This window comes from Hyla sarda, chromosome 5 (assembly GCF_029499605.1).
Source record: "Hyla sarda isolate aHylSar1 chromosome 5, aHylSar1.hap1, whole genome shotgun sequence".
Lineage (NCBI taxonomy): Eukaryota > Metazoa > Chordata > Amphibia > Anura > Hylidae > Hyla > Hyla sarda.
In genome coordinates this window covers 313,443,967-313,465,406 of record NC_079193.1, presented here as the reverse complement: position 1 = coordinate 313,465,406, position 21,440 = coordinate 313,443,967, and the positions used below count along the sequence as shown (strand labels likewise).

General features: G+C 41.9%; 1 protein-coding gene across 7 annotated transcripts in view; it reads right to left on the bottom strand.

The window, feature by feature from the left end:
• The window catches only part of LOC130274181 (cingulin-like), a 419,288-nt gene that overhangs the window by 213,850 nt on the left and 183,998 nt on the right, over window positions 1-21,440 (bottom strand). For all 7 annotated transcript variants that reach the window (XM_056522196.1, XM_056522193.1, XM_056522192.1 and 4 more), the window contains one exon: window positions 15,578-15,745. In XM_056522196.1, the coding sequence (XP_056378171.1) occupies window positions 15,578-15,745 (168 nt within the window). The remainder of the gene's footprint in view (window positions 1-15,577; window positions 15,746-21,440) is intronic.

Here is a 21,440-nt window from a genome sequence, read left to right as displayed (position 1 = left end):
ACCATTTTAAGCGGAAAAATTTGGCTTTGACTTCAATGGACTCCTGCTCGCATATTCCGCAAGAAGAATGAACATGTTCTTTCTTCTATCGGAACGATATTCCGCGAGTGGAACTTAGGCTGGGTTCACATCACGTTTTTGCCATACTGTTTTCAATCCGTTTTTTCTACAGAAAACCGTATGGCAAAAAACGGATGGAACAGTATGGGATAAAGTAAACCGTATGCGTTTTTAAACTGTGTACTGTTTTTAAAAGTGCATACAGTTCTGTCCATTTTTATTTTTTTTAAAAAACATAAGTTTTTGAGAATTTTGTCCATTTTTAATGGGAGGGGTGGTGGGTGAGGACTTTAGGATGCAAATGCGCATGTGCAAAGTAAAAACCGTATACAGTTTCCCGTATGGAACTGTATACATGTGTGTTTCCCATTGACATCCATGTTAAAAAAAAAAAAGTATGCGGTTGCAGTAGGTTTTTAAAACGGAGTTAAAACCGTGGTTGACCACGTTTTTGTCTCCGGTTTAAAAACCATACTGCAACCTCATACGTTTTAAAAAAAATGGACATCAATGGGAAATGCACATATATACAGTTCCATACGGGAAACCATATATGTTTTTTACTTTGCACATGCTCGTTTGCATCCTAAAGTCCACACCCAACACCCCTCCCATTAAAAAATGGACAAAATTATCAAAACGTATGGGTTTTTCTTTTATAAAAACGGACAGAACTGTATGCACTTTTAAAAACAGTATACAGTTTAAAAACGCACACAGTTTACTTTTTACCGTACTGTTCCATCCGTTTTTTTGCCATATGGTTTTCTTTAGAAAAATTGATTGAAAACAGTATGGCAAAAACGTGATGTGAACCCAGCCTCACTCTAGTAAATTCCTCTTGAATTATACTCAGTGTGAACGCGCCCTTAAAATGTAATTTTTGCTGAGCACAATTATTTACTGCTTCTTTAACCATGTGACCTGCTCAGCTTCCTCAAGGCATTCCTCCCGCATCTCCCACAGGGGCTAATGGTTTGTGTATTTTTTTTGCAGCTCTTGTGTTCGATTTTCAAAGGCTGTTTATGAGGACTTTGAAGGTTCAATTTTGAAACAAATCAGCCAGGAAGCTTTGTAGAGTCATGGTGAGCATATAAATATTATTTAAGTTTTTTTTTTTACTACTTTTGGCTAGATATCTCCTTTAACCCCTTAAAGACCAAGGACATACCTGTACGCCCGTGGGAATTCCGGTCCCCGCTGCTTGAAATAAATCATTCAGCAGGCACCCCGTGCATACCCCTGGGGGGGTCCTGGGACCCCCCTTGTTAGCGATCGCCGTGATTCGTCAGTCAATACCGACCGGCGAATCACGGCTTTTCCGGGCTGTTTCCCAACCATTGTGCCTCTAGCTGTTGCATAACTACAACTTCCAGCATGCATGGTCTGTCAGTGCATGCTGGGTGTTATAGTTTTGCAACAGATGAAGGTTTACCCCCCCCACCCCAAGTGAATGTACAGGGTACATTCACACGGGTGGGGGTTTACAGCAAGTTTCCAGCTTCAAGTTTGAAATGCCGCAAGTTTTCAACTGCTGCTCAAACTCCCAGCGGGAAACTCGCTGTGAACCGCCGCCCATGTGAATGTACCCTAAAAACACTACACTACAGTAGTCTAACCCTAAATAAAAAGAGTAAAACACTACATATACACTGCCCCCTTACACTGTTGCCCCCCCCAATAAAAATTAAAAACATCTTGTACGATAGTGTTTCCAAAACAGAGCCCCCAGCTGTTGCAAAATAAGAACTCCCAGTATTGCCGGACAGCCATTGACTGTCCAGGCATGTTGGGAGTTTTACAACAGCTGGAGGCACCTTGTTTGGGGAAAACTGACGTACAGTATTTTTGGTGGAGGAGGCAAGTGTAACGCTTGCATCCTGGTCCCCCCCCTATGAAAATCCCTAATTTAGGCCTCAAATGTGCATGGCGCTCTCTCACTTCAAGGCCCTGTTGTATTTCAAGGCAACAGTTCAGGGCCACATATGGGGTATTTCTGTACTCGGGAGAAATTGTGTTACTAATTTTGGGGGGCTTTTTCTCCTTTACACCTTATGAAAAGGTAAAGTTGGGGTCTACACCAGCATGTTAGTGTCATTTTTTAAAATTTTTTTTACACTAACATGCTGGTGTTGCCCCATACTACGGAAATACCCCATATGTGGATGTAAAGTACTCTGTGGGCGCACAACAGGGCTCAAGAGTGAGAGCGCACTATGTACATTTTAGGCCTAAACTGGTGATTTGCACAGGAGTGGCTGCTGGTTACAGCGGTTCTGACATAAACGCAAAATAAAAACCACCCACATGTGATCCCATTTCGGAAACTACACCCCTCACGGAAAGTAACAAGGGGTGCAGTGAGCATTTACACCCCACATGTGTCTGACAGATTTTTGGAACAGTGGTCCAAGAAAATGAAAAATTTAATTATTCATTTGTACAGCCCACTGTTCCAAAGATCTGTCAAATCCCAGTGCACCCCTTGGACCCCACTGTTGTGGCACCATGGGGGCTTTGTAAATGCACATGGCCCCAGACTTCTATTCCAACCAAATACTTTCTCCAAAATTCCATTGTCACTCCTTCCCTTCTGAGCCCTCTAGTGCACCCACAGAGCACTTCACATCCACATATGAGATATTTCCTTACTCGAGAAATGGTGTTACAAATTTTGGTGGGACATTTTGACCCATTACCCCTTGTAAAAAAATTGGGGTAAAATCTGCATTTTGGTAAAAAAAAAAAAAAAAAAAAAATCACTTCCAACTTCAATGCAAAGTCGTCAAACACCTGTGAGGTGTTAGGGCTCACTGTACCCCTTATTACGTTCCATGAGGGGTGTAGTTTCCCAAATAATGTGCCATGTGGGGTGTTTTTTGCTGTTCTGGCACCATGAGGGCTTCCTAAATGAGACATGCTCCCCAAAAACCATTTCAGCAAAATTGGAAAATTGCTGCTATACTTTGAAGCCCTCTAATGTCTTCAAAAAGTAAAAACATGTCAACTTTCTAAAGTCAACATAGACATATTGTATATGTGAATAAACATATAATTTATTTGGGATGTCCACTTTCCTTACAAGCAGAGAGCTTCAAAGTTAGAAAAATGCAAAATTTTCCAATTTTTTATGAAATTTGGGAATTTTTCACCAAGAAATGATGCAAATATCGACGACAATTTATCACTAACATAAAGAAGAATATGTCACACACAAAAATCTAATTCATAAGTAAAAGCATCCCACATTTATTAACCCCTTAAGGACTGAGACCTTTTTCACCATCTTTAGAACTTTAGAAATCTTTAGAAATTAAATTTTTCATTTTCACGGACCACTGTTCCAAAAATCTGTCAGACACCTGTGGGGTGTAAATGCTCACTGTACCCCTTACTATATTCCTTGAGGGGTGTAGTTTCCAAAATGGGGTCACATGTAGGGGGGGGTCCATTGTTCTGGCACTATGGTGGCTTTGTAAACACAGTAAACACACGTGGCCTTTAATTATGGACAAATTTTCTCTCCAAAATCCCAATGGCGCTCCTTCTCTTCTGAGCATGGTAGTGCACCCGCAGAGCACTTTGCATCCACATATGGGGTATGTTCTTACACAGAAGAAATGGGATAAACATTTTTGGGGGATTTTTTTTTCCTATTTTCTCTTGTGAAAATGAAAAATTTTGGGTAACACCTTTTTAGTTAAAAGATTTTTTTTCATTTTCCCATCCAACTTTACCGAAAATTCGTCAAACACCTGTGGTGTGTTCAGGCTCACTATATCCCTTGTTATGTTCTGTGAGGGGTGTAGTTTCCAAGATGGGGTCACACATGGGTACTTCTTTTTTTGCGTTTATGTCAGAACCGCTGTAAAATCAGCCACCCATGTGCAAATCACCAATGTAGGTCTCAAATGTCCATGGCGCTCTCACTCTTGAGCCTTGTTGTGCGCACGCAGAGCATTTTATGCCCACATTTGGTGTATTTCAGGACTTTTGGGGGTCTTTTTTTCCTTTTACCTCTTGTGAAAATAAAAAGTATGGGGCAACACCAGCATGTTAGTGTAAAAATGTTTATTTTTTTACACTAACAGGTGTGGACCTCAACTTTTCCTTTTCATAAGGGGTAAAAGGAGAAAAAGCCCCCCATAATTTGTAACTTAATTGCTCCCGAGTACGGAAATACTCCATATGTGGTCCTAAACTGTTTCCTTGAAATATGACAGGGCTCCGAAGTGAGAGAGCGCCATGCGCATTTGAGGACTAAATTAGGGATTGCATAGGGGTGGACATAGGGGTATTCTATGCCAGTGATTCCCAAACAGGGTGCCTTCAGCTGTTGCTAAACTCCCAGCATGCCTGGACAGTCAGTGGCTGTCCGGAAATGCTGGGAGTTAATGTTTTGCAACAGCTGGAGGCTCCATTTTGGAAACACTGCCATACGATACGTTTTTCATTTTTATTGGGGGGGGGTGGGCGTGTAAGGGGGTGTATATGTAGTGTTTTAGCCTTTATTATGTGTTAGTGTAGTGTTTTTAGGGTACATTCACACAGGCGGGGGTTTACGGTGAGTTTCCCGCTATGAGTTGCTGCAGCTCAAACTTGAAGCAGGAAACTCACTGTAAACCCCCGCCTGTGTGAATGTACCCTGTACATTCACATAGGAGGGGGTCAAACCTCCAGCTGTTGCAAAACTGCAACTCCCAGCATGCACTGACTAACCGTGCATGCTGGGAGTTGTAGTATTGCAACAGCTGGAGGCACACTGGTTGGAAAACCTTCAGTTAGGTTCTGTTACCTTACTCAGTATTTTCCAACCAGTGTGCCTCCAGCTATTGCAAAACTACAACTCCCAGCATGTACTGATCGTCGAAGGGCATGCTGGAAGATGTAGTTATACAACAGCTGGAGGTATGCAACTACAACTCCCAGCATGGCGAGGCAGCCTCATGCATGCTGGGAGTTGTTGTTTTGCAAGATTTAGAGGGCCATGGTTTAGAAACCACCTCACAGTGATCTCCAAACTGTGGCCCTCCAGATGTTGCAAAGCTACAAATCCCAGCATGCCCAGACAGCAAACTATTGTGCGGGCATGCTGGGAGTTGTAGTTTTGCAAGATATAGAGGGCCACAGTCTAGAGACCACTGCACAGTGATCTCCAAACTGTAGGCCTCCAGCTGTTGCAAAACTACAAATCCCAGCATGCCCGAACCGCAAACAGCTGTCTGGGCATGCTGGGAGTTGTAGTTTTGCAACATCTGGAGGGCTACAGTTTAGAGACCACTATACTCCAAACTGTAGCCCTCCAGATGTTGCTAGGCAATTCACCGGCTTCCGTAGTCTGCACCAGGGAGCCAGCCGCACGTCATCGCCGCCCACTGCCACTGATCGCCGCTGCCAATGGTAAGTGACCCTCCGGTGCCGGTCACAGGACAATACCCCCATTCTGCCTGGACTACTGTGGGCAGAACAGGGGAAGTTAACCTCCCCGCCCCCTGATTTGCTATTGGTCGGTCGCTTCTGACCGACCAATAGCAGGGATAGGAAGGGTGGCAGCCCTGTCACATCACTCCTATCCCTTCAGGGGGATCGTGGGTAACTTGGACACCCCCGATCCCCCTTATTTTCTGGGTCATCAGAGACCCGTATGACCTTGAATCGCCGCAGATCGCCTGTGTGCGGCGGGGACCAAAATTCCCACCGGCATACCTGTACGCCCTCAGTCCTTAACGACCCCTAAAAAAAGGGGTGTACGGGTATGTCTTCCATCCTTAAGGGGTTAGGAGGGTTGGATCAGATTGATCATCAAATATCGGAACCTCAGAAAGGAGCGCAAACCTCTTTCTGTAGGATAAAAGTTATTTTATTAATAAAATGATGGTAAAAAGATGTGCAAAAAATGCTCTGGTCCTTAGGGCGAAAATGGGCTTGGTCCTTAAGTCATAGAGCCAAATAATATACCTACAAAGCTTTTTAGTAATGTTCAGTATGCAACAAATTGCCCTAAGTAAACATGGTTTGACATTTTTGCAGAAATCATATATCCAAGAAAAAAAGAAACTTTTAAAAGACTTAACAGAAAAATGTAAAATCTATATTCTGACTCAAAACTCACAGGCCTGTATAGCCAAATGTAAAAAAAAATCACATAGAAGAAACAATATTGGTGAGATTCTTTGAAACAGTCTTTGGTATTGCATCTGTATTTCTGTACAGTAAAAACTGATTCCCACCTAGAAAAATGGATGCAAAATAGATAAAATACTGATTAAATAAGAATGAAATATGTCTTTGTATTTAAAGTTGATTTGCAAAGTTAAACACAGGCAACTCAGTCAGTCACTGGCCACAGTGGTGTCCCGGCCCCTGAGTGGGCCAGCACAGCAGAGACAAGTTCGCATTATTATCTACTTTATATAAAATACTTTTGCACATGACAGCACCCATTTAAAAGCAGCTAAATTATGATTCTATGATCTAGCTCTAAAATAAAGAGATAGACAGTGCTCCGTGGTGTGATATTGTAGGCACAGGGTAAGGGCTAAATGCAGAAAAGTGCTTACCGCATGAAGTTCCACTCGACCAAGTGTAACAATGGAAAAAAGCATGGGAGATGGGATATCTGCAGCTACTCTACGTCTAACAGCAAACAGAGAACAGAACAAATCCTCCAATGTGGAGACAGGATAGAGAGCGCAAGACACCCAGGTAATGGGAAGTGAGGTTTATTCACCCATGATGCAACGCGTTTCACAGATAGACTGCTTCATCAGGCATCTTCAGATGCCTGATGCAGCAGTCTGTGAAATGCGTTGCATCATGGGTGAATAAACCTCACTTGCCATTACCTGGGTGTCTTGCGCTCTCTATCCCGTCGCCACATTGGAGGATTTGTTCTGTTTGATGATCTAGCTCTAATTCAGAAAAGTCAAGGCCCTGTACCTTCTTCATTCTGCTCCCTTTACCAAATATTTATCAATGGCATCTCAGAACTAAATCTGGAAAACCCCTTAAATATTAGTTATGTGTTTTCCCTAAGAAACAGAATATTGCCAAGGAACACATGCCGTAAGCACTTTTAGAGTTTTCTTAATGCAGTACTTGTGCCTCTGCTGTTACAAAGACCAGCAATGTCTTGTGGAACGCTCGGAGCATATATGGAGACGCAGTTGTGTTTCATCAACTATGTGCCGCTATAAAGTGGTGAGAGAATGTAGGAAGTAATCACACAACGTTTCAATTTGACCAAACATTGCAATATCTAGGGAGATGACATGTTTTATTTTCACACTGCCTTTAAAAGTAATGAAATTAGGAGACTTACTCAAACACACCTGAGGAAAATAACTCTCCGCTCCTGACATGGCCAGCAATATTAGCAACATAAAACGGCTTACTCCAGTCAGCTGTTTAAACTGGTGAGCTCACAGCTGCAGTTCTAAGGCTGCGATTATTAAAAAATAATTGTGTAGTAAGCCTGGATTAAAAAGGGCCCAATAAACACACGTCCTGATTTACAGCAAAGGAAGCCACGAAATTCCATTTACAATTATACAACCTTTGCTGAGGCACATTATTCAAAGTTCATTAACGGTCCGGGATTTTAACATCTCTGCATGCAATTTACTGCTATATTTTTATTTGGTAAAGAAGGCATAAAGCATTCAAGAAATAAAATAAACACATGCTTGGTTCCGGTAAAGTCTACCAGCTGCTCTGTGAACTTGGTGGATAGCGGTGACCACAAGAGATTTCATGTAAACATCAGGATTTGTTGTCTAGTCCTGTATAAAATTAATGTTTAAGAGGCTGCAAGCAATCATGTCATGGGTAGGTAACTAAGATAAGGTCAAAATCCAATGTAATAAAACAGAAGGTTCTTTAGATCTCACCTCCAGGTTCCCCGACCTCTTTGCCAATACAAATCCACCATCAGCTGTATTCACTTCAATAGAGAGGTGGGTGTGCTGTTTGCTTAGCTTTTGGTCCCGGCAGCTACTCTGTACTCTGTGGATAGCGGTGACCATTGAAGAACACAAGAGATTTCATGTAAACATCAGGATTTGTTGTCTAGTTCCGCATAAAACTAATCTTTAACCCCTTAACCCCTACAGGACCCATGATGTAACGTTAAGTCCCGACACCCTGGGTCTTAAGGACCAAGGACGTACAGTTACGTCATGGGCAGTTCTGGTCCCCGCCATGCGGGGATCGGACCAGGATGCCAGCTGAAATCATTCAGCAGGCATCCCATGCAAATGCCCAGGGGAGTCATCAGACCCCCCTCCCCCCCATGTCGGCGATCGCGGCAAATCGCAAGTGAATTCACACTTGCGATTTGCGCGATTACGGGTCTATAGTGACCCGGTGACTCGGAATGTAAGGGGGATCGCGGGTGTCTAAGACACCCAGGATCCCCCTGAAGCGATAGGAGTGAGGTGGCAGGGGTGCCACCCCTCCTATCCCTGCTATTGGTGGTCTAGACGTGACCACCAATAGCAGATCGGGGGCGGGGGGGATTAACTTTCGTTTTTCCTGTCCTGCCCACCCACAATAGGCGGGGCAGGACGGGGAAACGACGGGGACCAGCGCCGAAGATCCACTTACCGATCCGGGTGGGCGACGGCGATCGGCGGGGGCGGCGATGACGTGCGGCTGGATCCGACGGAAGCCGGTGAGTTGCCTAGCAACATCTGCAGGGTACAGTTTGAGACCATTATACAGTGGTCTCTAACTGTAGCCCTCCAGATGTTGCAAAACTACAACTCCCAGCATGCCCAGACAGCTGTTTGGGCATGCTGGAATATGTAGTTTTGCAACAGCTGGAGGGCTACAGTTTGAGACCACTATATAGTGGTCCCTAAACTGTAGCCCTCCAGATCTTGCAAAACTACAACTCCTAGCATGCCCAAACAACTGTTTGCTGTCTGGGCATGCTGGGAATTGTAGTTTTGCCACAGCTGGAGGACCACAGTTTGGAGATCACTTTGCCGTGGTCTCTAAAACTGTAGCCCTCCAGATGTTGCAAAACTGCAAATCCCAACATGTCCAAACAGCAATCAGCTGTCTCGGCATGCTGGGAGTTGTAGTTGCGTACCTCCAGCTATTGCATAACTACATCTCCCAGCAAGCCCTTCGGCGATCAGTACATGCTGGGAGTTGTAGTTTTGCAACAGCTGGAGGCACACTGGTTACAAATACTGAGTTAGGTAACAGAACCTAACTGAAGGTTTTCAAACCAGTGTGTCTCCAGCTGTTGCAAAACTACAACTCCCAGCATGCACGGTCTGTCAGTACATGCTGGGAGTTGTAGTTTTGAAACAGCTGGAGGTTTGCCCCCCCATGTGAACGTACAGGGTACATTCACACAGGCAGGCTTACAGTAAGTTTCCTGCTTCAAGTTTGGATGGCAGCAAATTTTTCGCCGCAGCTCAAACTCCTAGCGGGAAACTCACTGTAACACGCCAGTGTGAATGTACCATAAAAACACAACACTAACACATAATAAAGAGTAAAACACAACATATACACCCCTTACACTGTCCCCCTCCCCCCCCAATAAAAATTAAAACCATATTGTATGGCAGTGTTTCCAAAATGGAGCCTCCAGCTGTTGCAAAACAACAACTCCCAGCATTTCCGGACAGCCACTGACAGTCAGGGCATGCTGGGAATTTAGCAACAGCTGGAGGCACCCTGTTTGGGAATCATTGGTATAGAATACCCCTATGCGATCCCTAATTTAGTCCTCAAATGCGCATGGAGCTCTCTCACTTCAGAGCCCTGTCGTATTTCAAGGAAACAGTTTAGGGCCACATATGGGGTATTTCCGTGCTCGGGAGGAATTGCACTACAAATGTTGGGGGCCTTTTCTCCTTTTACCCCTTATGAAAAGGAAAAGTTGGGGCTACACCAGCTTGTTAGTGTAAAAAAATAAAAAAAATTACACTAACATGCTGGTGTTGCCCTATACTTTTTATTTTCACAAGAGTTAAAAGGAAAAAAAGACTCCCAAAATTTCTCCTGAGTACAGAAATACCCAATATGTGGGCGTAAAATGCTCTGCGGACGCACAACAAGGCTCAGGAGTGAGAGCGCACCATGTACATTTGAGGCCTAAATTGGTGATTTGCACAGGGGTGGCCGATTTTACAGCGGTTCTGATATAAACGCAAAAAAATAAATACCCACATGTGATCCCATTTTGGAAACTACACCCCTCACGGAATGTAATAAGGGGTACAGTGAGCATTTACGCCCCACAGGTGTCTGACAGATTTTTGGAACAGTGGTCCGTGAAAATGAAAAATGTAATTTTTCATTTGCACAGCCCACTGTTCCAAAGATCTGTCAAACGCCAGTGGGGTGTAAATACTCACTGCACCCCTTATTAAATTCTGTGAGGGGTGTAGTTTCCAAAATAGGGTCACATGTGGGGGGTCCACTGTTCTGGCACTATGGGGGGCTTTGTAAACACACACGACCCCTGACTTCCATTCCAAACAATTTTTTTCCCCAAAGGTCAATGGCGCTCCTTCTCTTCTGAGCATTGTAGTGCGCCAGCAGAACACTTGATGTCCACACATGGGGTATTTCCATACTCAGAAGAGATGGGGTTACAAATTTTGGGGGGGAATTTTCTGCTATTAACCTTTGCAAAAATGTGAAATTTGGGGGGAAACACACATTTTAGTGAAAATTATTTTTTTTTTTTTTACATATGCACAAGTCGTGAAACATCTGTGGGGTATTAAGGCTCACTTAATTCCTTGTTGGCATGTGTTTTTTTTTTGCTGTTCTGGCACCATAGGGGCTTCCTAAATGCAACATGCCCCCCAAAACCATTTCAGAAAAACATACTCTCCAAAATCCCCTTTTCGCTCCTTCGCTTCTGAGCCCTCTACTGCACCCGCCGAACAATTTACATAGACATATGAGGTATGTCCTTACTCGAGAGAAATTGGGCAACAAATATAAGTATACATTTTCTCCTTTTACCTCTTGTAAAAATTCAAAAATTGGGTCTACAAGAACATGCGAGTGTAAAAAATGAAGATTATGAATTTTCTCCTTCACTTTGCTGCTATTCCTGTGAAACACCTAAAGGGTTAAAACGCTGACTGAATTTCATTTTGAATACTTTGGGGGGTGCAGTTTTTATAATGGGGTCATTTGTGGGGAATTTCTAAGATGAATACTCTTCAAATCCACTTCAAACCTGAACTGGTCCCTGAAAAATAGTGAGTTTGAAAATTTTGTGAAAAATTGGAAAATTGCTGCTGAACTTTGAAGCCCTCTGGTGTCTTCCAAAAGTAAAAACATGTCAATTTTATGATGCAAACATAAAGTAAACATATTGTATATGTGAATAAAAAAAATGTATTTTGAATATCCATTATCCTTACAAGCAGAGAGCTTCAAAGTTAGAAAAATGCAAAATTTTCTAATTTTTCATCAAATTTGTGATTTTTCACCAAGAAAGGATGCAAGTTACCACAAAATTTTACCACTGTGTTAAAGTAGAATATATCACGAAAAAACTGTCTCGGAATCAGAATGATAACTAAAAGCATTCCAGGGTTATTAATGTTTAAAGTAACAGTGGTCAGATGTGCAAAAAACGCTCTGGTCCTAAGGTGTAAAATGGCCTGGTCCTTAAGGGGTTAAGGACGCCTCCTGTTTTTATCTTAATGACCAAGCCCAATTTTTCAAATCTGGCTAGTGTCTCTTTAAATGGTAATACCTCTGACATGCCTTTATTTAGGGACGTGATTCTGAGATTGTTTTTTTGTGACATATTGTACTTTATATAAGTGGTAAATATTTGTTCATTCATGCAGCATTTTTTGTGAAAAACTGGAAATTTTTTAGAAAAATTGGAAAATTTCTGGTGTTTTTTGAAATTTCTTTTATGGCATTTACTGTATGGTAAAAATGATGTTATTTTTATTCTGTGGGTTAGTACGAATATGGGGATACCCAATGCACTTTATTAATTTATTTAAAAACCTTTTATTTTAACTTTTTACTTTTCATAGGTTATTCTATGTTGCAGTACATCTGTACTGCAGCACAGTATAACTGTCAGTACTACAGTGACTAACAGCCTGTATGGTCCAGCCTATGACTGGACTTCACAGGCTGCTGTACTAGGCAGACAGGAGACCATCAGCTGGCCTCCTGCTGCCATGGGAACCAATGGGATCCCGCAATCGCATTGGTGTTCCGTGATCAGGACTGGTCTCGGCAGCTGCATTGGGACCCCGGCTGTGAATGACAGCCGGGTCCTTCCGGCGATATTCTGCAGCACAACACACTGTGAAGGAGATCACAAGGATGTATGCATACGTCCAGTTGTGCTAACTAGCTAGCAACTTGTACGTATGCATACGTCCTGGGGCAGGGAAGGGGTTAAAGTGTACTTGTCAGCAAAAACGCTTTATATAATGTAGAAAATAACATTATGGCCCAGATTTATCAAACTGTGTGAGAGAAAATGTGGAATGATTTTCCCACAGCAACCAATCACAGCTCAGCTAACGAGCTCTGGTAAAGTGAAAGCTGAGCTGTGATTGGTTGCTGTGGGGAAATCACTCCACTTTTTCTCTCACACAGTTTGATAAATCTGGGCCTATATGTATGGTTGTAATATACAGGGTGGGCCATTTCTATGGATACACCTTAATAAAATGGGAATGGTTGGTGATATTAACTTCCTGTTTGTGGCACATTAGTATATGTGAGGGGGGAAACTTTTCAAGATGGGTGGTGACCATGGCGGCCATTTTGAAGTTGGCCATTTTGAATCCAACTTTTGTTTTTTCAATAGGAAGAGGGTCATGGGACACATCAAACTTATTGGGAATTTCACAAGAAATACAATGACGTGCTTGGTTTTAACATAACTTTATTCTTTCATGAGTTATTTACAAGTTTCTGACCACTTATAAAATGTGTTCAATGTGCTGCCCATTGTGTTGGATTGTCAATGCAACCCTCTTCTCCCACTCTTCACACATTGATAGCAACACCGCAGGAGAAATGCTAGCACAGGCTTCCAGTATCCGTAGTTTAAGGTGCTGCCATGGTCACCACCCATCTTGAAAACTTTCCCCCTCACATATACTAATGTGCCACAAACAGGAAGTTAATATCACCAACCATTCCCATTTTATTAAGGTGTATCCATATAAATGGCTCACCCTGTACATTGGTTAAACAATATGTATATGTGGACTGCTCACAGAAACACACAGCAATAGCTGCAGCGACAGCAATTTTTGACCCAAAAATATACACATTTTTTAAACAATGTACTGAACTTTTCAACCGTACTAACTATATATAAACATTTAATGGTATTATCTACATTACATAAAAAAATTTTGTTAACGCCAGGTACACTTCTGCAGAGTCTGCAAGCAATTTTGTCATGGGTCTAGATCAGGGGTAGGCAACTAAGGTGAGGTTCTTTAGATCTCACCTACAAGATCCCATGGCCTCTGTTGCCAATTGGAATTAACCATCTGGTGCATTAACTTTAATAGAGCGGTGGGTGTGATGTTTTCTTGGCTCTGGGTCCTGGAAAAGTTTGTCAGCTACCCTGTAGATAGCTGTGATCATTGCAGAACACAAGAAATTTCATGTAAACATCAATATTCGTTGTCTAGTTCTGCATAAAACTAATGTTTAAGAGAATGCAAGCAATCTTTTCATGGGTCTACAGCATACGTAGGCAACCAAGGCAACCAAGGTGAGGTCAAGATCCAATGTTATAATACAGAAGGTTCTTCAGATCTCACCTATGGATGCCCTGACTTCTGTTGCCAATACAAATTAACCATCTGCTGCATGGAGAGATGGGTGTGATGTTTGCCTTTCATTGCCCTTAGACATCTGAGAGGATCTGAGAAAGCCATGCACAAGCACTGTCATTTTTTCATTGAAGCCGAACGCAAGCCTCCAGACAGGATAGACACTCATCTGTCAAAAATGTATCACCTATATTGTGAACGATGATATAGATGAGATGGGAATACCTCTTTACGAGTGACATTTTCAGGCATTTCATCCAATTTATATATAATTTGCAACTGCATAAGACACAGAAGGAAAACAAGGTAGAGAATATAGGATACATACTAAAGATTGTTGAGTCATAATTAAACTCTCCATAGCATAACCGTTTAGCTTTCAGTGATAGAATGATGCTGGTTTCCCCATAAATACCTAAGTGCACTGTAATGCACGCACAGTATGCCAGAGGAGAACTAGAATAAAATCACCGCTTCCCCAAGGAGCTATATATATGCAGATAAATACTAAGGAAAATAGTATAATGAGAAAGAAATATCTATGTCATACATTTCTTATCTTCAGTTCTGCATTGCTTATCAGTCATTTGGAGATAACACATAGTTTTATCATAAACAGCTTGTGCATAAACAAGCACAAAAAAAAGATCATAAGTCAAATCAGACGAAAATGTCTCTCATCATAAGTCAATCAGATGAAAAAGTCTCTTGTGACTATCTGCATTATATCCACTACTGTAGAGGAACTGACATCTGTTATAGCCAGGGTATACAGGGTCCCATCTATTCTCACTGTAGATACTCATGTACAGTTTAAAAATAGTGTTAGCGAGAACAATCTATGTGGTTTTAAAGGGGTACTCCACTTCCCCAGTGTTTGGAACATTCTGTCCTGAGTGCTGGTTGTGGTCTGCGGGGGTTGTGACGTCATGGCTATACCCCCCCTCCTGACATTATGCCACGCCCCCTCAATGCAAGTATATGGGAGGGGGCATGGCAGCCACCACGCCCCTCCCATAGACTTGCATTGAGGGGGTGTGGCATGACATCAACAGGAAAACATGTCTGATCGCGGGGATACCGCCGCTGAGGACGCCCGCGATCTCAGGTGCAGCAAACTCCGCTCCGTGACGGATGACTGGTGACTATATCGGCAACGCACCCCTCCATTCAAGTCTATGGGAGGAGTCGTGACAGCTTGGTACTAGCCGTCACGCCCCCTACTATAGACATAAATGGAGGGGGCGTGGTGGGATGTTACGAACACAGAAGTTCCAAGTTTCCGTGTTCCGGACACCACCGCTGCCGGCCCTTTGGATAGGGGATAAGATGTTTTTTGCAGGATTACCCCTTTAAATGACACTCTAAAGGGAATATGTAGACTCTATTTGAGGCTAGGAGATGCATAAATCATTGTATAGTTGTAAAGGTATAAAAGCAAAGTGTACCTTTCCTGGAGCTCAATATAGTTGCCAGATTTATGAAATTGCATTTTTATTTCTCACACAAGTGTGAAGGAGCATTGCCATGTTGCTCAAGTGCCACAGCCCAGCATGCATCCTTACCTGACCTTACTTCCAAGCCTCTTCTTGGTGGACATACAGAGCCCTGTACTTCAGTCAAGGACCTGGGATGTGAAGGAGAGTGCGGAGGCACAGAACACAGAAGAATACAAAAGAGAAAAAAACAAAACAATAACTTATTACCAGCTGAGAGTCGCTCTTCTTTCTGGCCTTCAAATTCTCAACTTCACATTCCATATCTGATGTCTGTTTCTTTAACTTGTCTATCAGAATTTGCCCTTCTTGGTGATGCCACTGGCCCTGGTTGAGCTCTTCACGTAAACCTTTCACTAGTTTCTCAGAATTCTCAACCTAAAAGATAATAATGCAATAATTTAGTGATTACAGAGGGATTAGGGATTAAATCAACAAATGTTTTCATTCACTAATAGAAAACAATTTTTAAAACTATGATAAATAGAACACACAAACTACAAAAATAATTTTGATTATAAAATTGAAAGATTAGGTTCTCTTATCAGGACAATACTGTATCTAAATGTAAGCATGCTGATCATCTCACAGTACAGTACAGTACTGTAGGCAACAGAAGTTCTAGACAATCCCTTTAAGGGTACGGTCACACGTACGGGATCCTGCACAGCATTTGGTGCACATGATTTTCTGCTGTAGATTTCAATGTAAACTAAATGACTGAGCACAACTTCTAATCTGCAGTTACAAATCCTGTGCATTAAATCTGTGCAGGATCCTGTAGATGTGAATGTACCCTTATAGAAGACCTGTGGTCAGTTTAAAAGAAAATCTAACTTTTATTAATAAAACTTTTGCCTCTGGGGCCCTGATTCCAACATTGTTTTAATTTTGTTGCCATGGTCCCACCTTCCCATTCCTGAGATGGATTCTCATATTTGGTTGACTATATGTGCTTTTTCCTGAATAGTCAGGTGGGCTTGAACTTTATTTTAAAAAGTAGACCCTTTTTAATTTTACTCAGATCTCTGTAAATAGGCACTGCATGTTCAACAACATTTACATAAGGGTTAAATTGAATATAAGAAAATGTGTAGATTATCAAATCAAACAAAAATTACTATTTCTCACTTAATCATTCTTTCTCAATCCTCTGGGAAATTGGCTTACTGATGAATCAGATTACATGCTACTTATAGATGTGTATGGAGAGGGGAGGAGGAGGAGTGAGCGGCTGGAAAGAGACAGAGGCAGATAGAAGCACAAAGATTGAGACTGCAGCATAAAGAAAACATTAAGATGGGTTCTCATGCTACAGATTACTTGTGGCCACCATGCATCTACAAACCACGCCAACTATCAAGATGAAGTCAAGTTAAAGGAAATCTGGCATCACTGTCACATGCATTAACCTGTCGGTACATTGATGATAACCCACTGCTAACAATCAGCAGTGGTGAGCTCAGGAAGCTCCGTCCATGCTCCAAGTCAGCCCCAAAGAAACAACAGAGGAAGATTGGGGGAGAACCAGAGCATGGAAAAGGACAAGGTAAGTATGGTTATTATCAGTGTCACCTGCCCTACCTGTCTGTACTGACTGGTTAGTGCAGGGGACACTGCTTGCTTGTAGGTGCATTTTTCAACTTGACTTCAGCTGCAGATGTTATTTTTCAATGGATGCACAGTTTTGCAGTCATACAGCTGTTTACGGTGCAGCCTTTGACAATTAAAATGCTTGATGCTTCATTTCATGGCTATATTTGAACCGCAACATGCAAAACCTCATGTTACTGTCTCACCCCAGTGTTGGGTTTACAGGTTACACTGCTTTCTACTGCACTCCAATGGGAGCTGTGCTGCAGTAACCCGGCACCACCACTACACAATGAACAGAGCCATCTGCTTTGTCCTGTCCTGATCAGACATTGATGGCCTATTCTAAGAATAGGCCATAAATGTAAAATGCCCAAAATCAAAAACTTCCATAACATTCAGAACATAATCCAGTCCGGCAGCAGCATCATCTTTGTCCCAGCTAAAGACAGGCTGTGACAAGGTCCAGTAAGTGATTGGTGGGACTAGCACTCCTCTGTGCTCACTCCTGTCCTGTCTATCAGACTCTTGTCTGAAAACAGGGGTTACAGAACAGCTGCATTGATTAAATAAAGAAACCCAGAAAAGAACAGAAGATTCAGGAAGAAAGTGAATGTATGGTGAGTGCTTGCCTGGGACACAACCCTCCCTGAGCAGTGGATGTCAACAAGAGTGAGCAACAGAACGAAGAACGAAATTAACTGGTGCCAGAAAGAATAGGTTTGTGAATTACTTCTATTAAAAAATCTTAACCCTTCCAGTACTTTTTGCAGCTATATGCTACAGAGGAAACTCTTTTCTTTTTGAATTTCTTTTTTGTCTTGTCCACAGTGCTCTCTGCTGAAACATGATGCCCGTATCAGGAACTGTCCAGAGCAGGAGAAAATCCCCATTGCAAACCTATGCTGCTCTGGACAGTTCCTGACACGGACAAAGGTGTCAGCAGAGAGCACTGTGGACAAGACAAAAAATAAATTCAAAAAGAAAATAATTTCCTCTGTAGCATATAGCTGCTAAAAAGTACTGGAAGGGTAAAGATTTTTTAAGTCATTTACAAATTTGTTTAAAGGGGTTATCCAGGGAAAAACTTTTTTTTTACATATCAACTGGCTCCATAAAGTTAAACAGATATGTAAATTACTTCTATTAAAAAAATTCCAGTACTTATGAGCTGCTGAAGTTGAGTTGATCTTTTCTGTCTAAATGCTCTCTGATGACACCTGTCTCGGGAACTGTCCACAGAGAAGCAAATCCCCATAGCAAACCTTTTCTACTCTTCGCAGTTCCTGAGACAAGCAGAGATGTCAGCAGAGAGCATTGTTGCCAGAGCGAAAAGAACAACTCAACTTCAGCAGCTGATAATTATTGGAAGGATTAAGATTTTTAATTGGAAGTCATTTACAAATCTGTTCAACTTTCTGGAGCCAGTTAATATAAATAAAAAAAAGTTTTTTTTCCTGGAATATCTTTTTAACTTGAGGGGCACCAGTTGATTTAAAAAAATATATATATGTTTTCCACCGGAGTACCCCTTTAAGTCATCTGAAAATATTTTACAAAACTTGGGATGAAAAAATAGTTTACCGTATGGTGTCATTCAGCGAGACTGTATAGCTCAGTGTGTTAAACTTTGTAATACTAGATTTTGGAGTGTTAGCTTTTGTGTTGTTTAGAAATGTGATTTCCCTGCTCTCTGGTCCATAAAACTACATTAGGACAGCAAACCACTGCATATGTAGTCAGTGCTATATCAGATTTATGAGAAGAGCAGCTGTCTGGAAAAGATGCTTAGGTGCAATGCAGCTCTATGCCTGTGTAGTTATAGGCAAATTATTCCTAATTGTATCACCTATAAGTGAAGTATACTTCTAATTATCTCCTTCCTACAGCCGTATGAAAATCAATAAGCATAAGCCCCCAATGAAACACACTCTGCACGCTCCTGCAGCTTCCTAATGAATGCAAATAGTTTGACCTTTCCTTGACAAGCCTGAATATTGTTTCATACTTTTACCATTAAACTTGCTGTTATCAGCAATTCACATTACAAACAGGAAGGGGAAAAAAAGCAAAACTGTAGAGAGGGAAAAGACAAAAAAAAAAATCAAACTCAAAAATAGGAAAATTAAAGAAAGGAAAACAATCTTGACAACAGCAAGTGGAAATCAAAATTATACAAAACAAGTGCCTGAACCTTCTGCATGTGAAGGCATATATCTGGATGATGAGCTTCTCGGTTGCATAATGAATTTCTTTTATTCACGTTGCTTTTTGTCTGAAGAGGCTCTCAAATCATCATGTGGATGCAGTTCAGCATAATTTTTATATAAATATTAGAGAAACACTTTGGTAATTGGTTTCCATCGAAATCCACAGTCATTTTTTCTCAAGAGCGGCGTTCTTTAAAAACAAAGGTTAATTGAAGATTGGCTTTCGTTAAACCCCCCTGCCGGTGATGCACAGAGCCTTTGTTGAGGGATAAATAGGTGGATGATGCAGGTATAAAGTTTTACTTCAGGGACATGAAGGATGAACCGCTGTTGTATCTCTGACATACTTCAACTAGCTTCTTAACTTAAAGGTCTCTCCTCCTAAGACTGACTGATATGTTGACTCCACTAAAGGGGTTAAAATAAGAAATTTTTTGGCAACCTTATTTCCGTGCACTATTTTAACCTTTCCTCTATACACTGTTTTTCAGTTCTGTAAATGCAACCGGCAAAGTGAACAATGGAAGTTTTCATTCTATGCATTTCGACTATGTATATTGAGTTGCGTCTTTGCTATTATTGCCTTTTTTTGTTTAAAGAACAAAAATATATAATTCTTAGTAGACGTCTTAAACATAACCTGGTATGTATGCTATGTTCAGGAAGATCCCACTGCTGAACAGTGGGACCACAGGCGGCAGATGCAGCCCATGGTGATATGTGCGTCAAGTGGCTTACACTTACAGGGGAAAGGAGGAGGCAGTAAAGTGAGGTACAAACACTAGAGGGGGTCTGATTTTGCACCGATTCTTCATTCCCCTGTAAGCGTACCTTAAGTGCATTGTTGTGGCATGTCAGCCCCAATGCCGTAACTCCCTCTGGTCTGTGATTCAACTCCGGCATCAATAGGAAACAGAGGAGACTGAATGAGAGGGGTCTGTGGACAGGGGTCTATAGGACAGTGGTCTGGAGGACCGGGGATTGGAAAAGAGGACTTTGTAGACAGGGGTCTGGAGGAGAGGACTCTCGGAGACATAGCGATCTGGGGATGGGTAACAAGAGTGTTTTGTAGGAACAACTGACCCCTAATCCAGTGGCAAGGCAGAAGACAAATCTTTTTGTATTCCTGGTGCGCTGTAATGATGTCTCCCTGTATAGACAGTAAGGAGAGATGTCAGAAGCCTAGAAACCACCAGATTTAGAGCATCTGCCTTACAGCCACCATGTAGGACCTGGCGGTCAGATTGCTGCATCTGGTCAAGGGACTGGAGTCGCTGTCATGGTTGGAAGATCACCATCAATTTATATTCACAGATACCAAAACCAGCTAACTTCTGCCACGGAGGATACAAAGATGTGTAGGTTCACAACTTCAATTTCAAAGGAAATTTGATCCAGCGCATATTTAAAATCAAAGCTTTAATATGAACTTCCAAAAATTACAATATACACATAACAGCTAACTTCCGATATACTGTATATGTCCTTAGTCATATACGCTTACTGTGCCATCAATTCATAATGCCTTGAAAATCCTTTAAACTATTTTTTATTGCAATAATTAGAAAAATAGCTCTTTTTATTTATTTTTAATTTTTATATTTTAACAATCCAGGGGGTCCAATAGAAGGGCATAGGAAGCAGAATAACCCAGCAATGATCTAGAACAGTGTTTCCCAACCAAGTCCTCAAGGCACACCAACATTCTGGGTTTCTTCAATTACTCCATTGGAATAGAACAGGGAAAAATTAAAATCCTGGACTGTTGGTGTGCCTTGAGGACTGGGTTGGGAAACACTGATCTAGAAAACTGGCTGGGTTTTAAATGGTTACTGTCATTAAAACTAATTTTTGCTATTGCACTCCTTATGGTAAATAAAAAATCTTTCTAATGTGCTTTGGTTTAAAAAAAATTATTTTTCTATAATTTATTTGTGTTTAAAAAAAAAGGCTGCCACTGGGTGTCTCCCTACTTGTCCAGAGTACATTTTCCCCCATCTTTTTCACAGACTATGGACTCCTGCTGGCCTGGCAGAGGTCCAAAAACTGAAAATGCTGAGGGGGGGGGGGGGGGGGGGGGTGCAGCCTTATCCAATAACCTCCTCTCACACACTGAACTGCTCTGGGCTGTGTGTAGGAGAGTAATGGAGGAAGTTCTCCCCTGTATGGCTTCAGATGATGTCACGTCTGCTGGGAAACGCCCCTTCCCAGTCTGTGAATCTGACTGCAACTGAGCAGAAAATACAGAGCAATATCAAAGTAGAAAACTA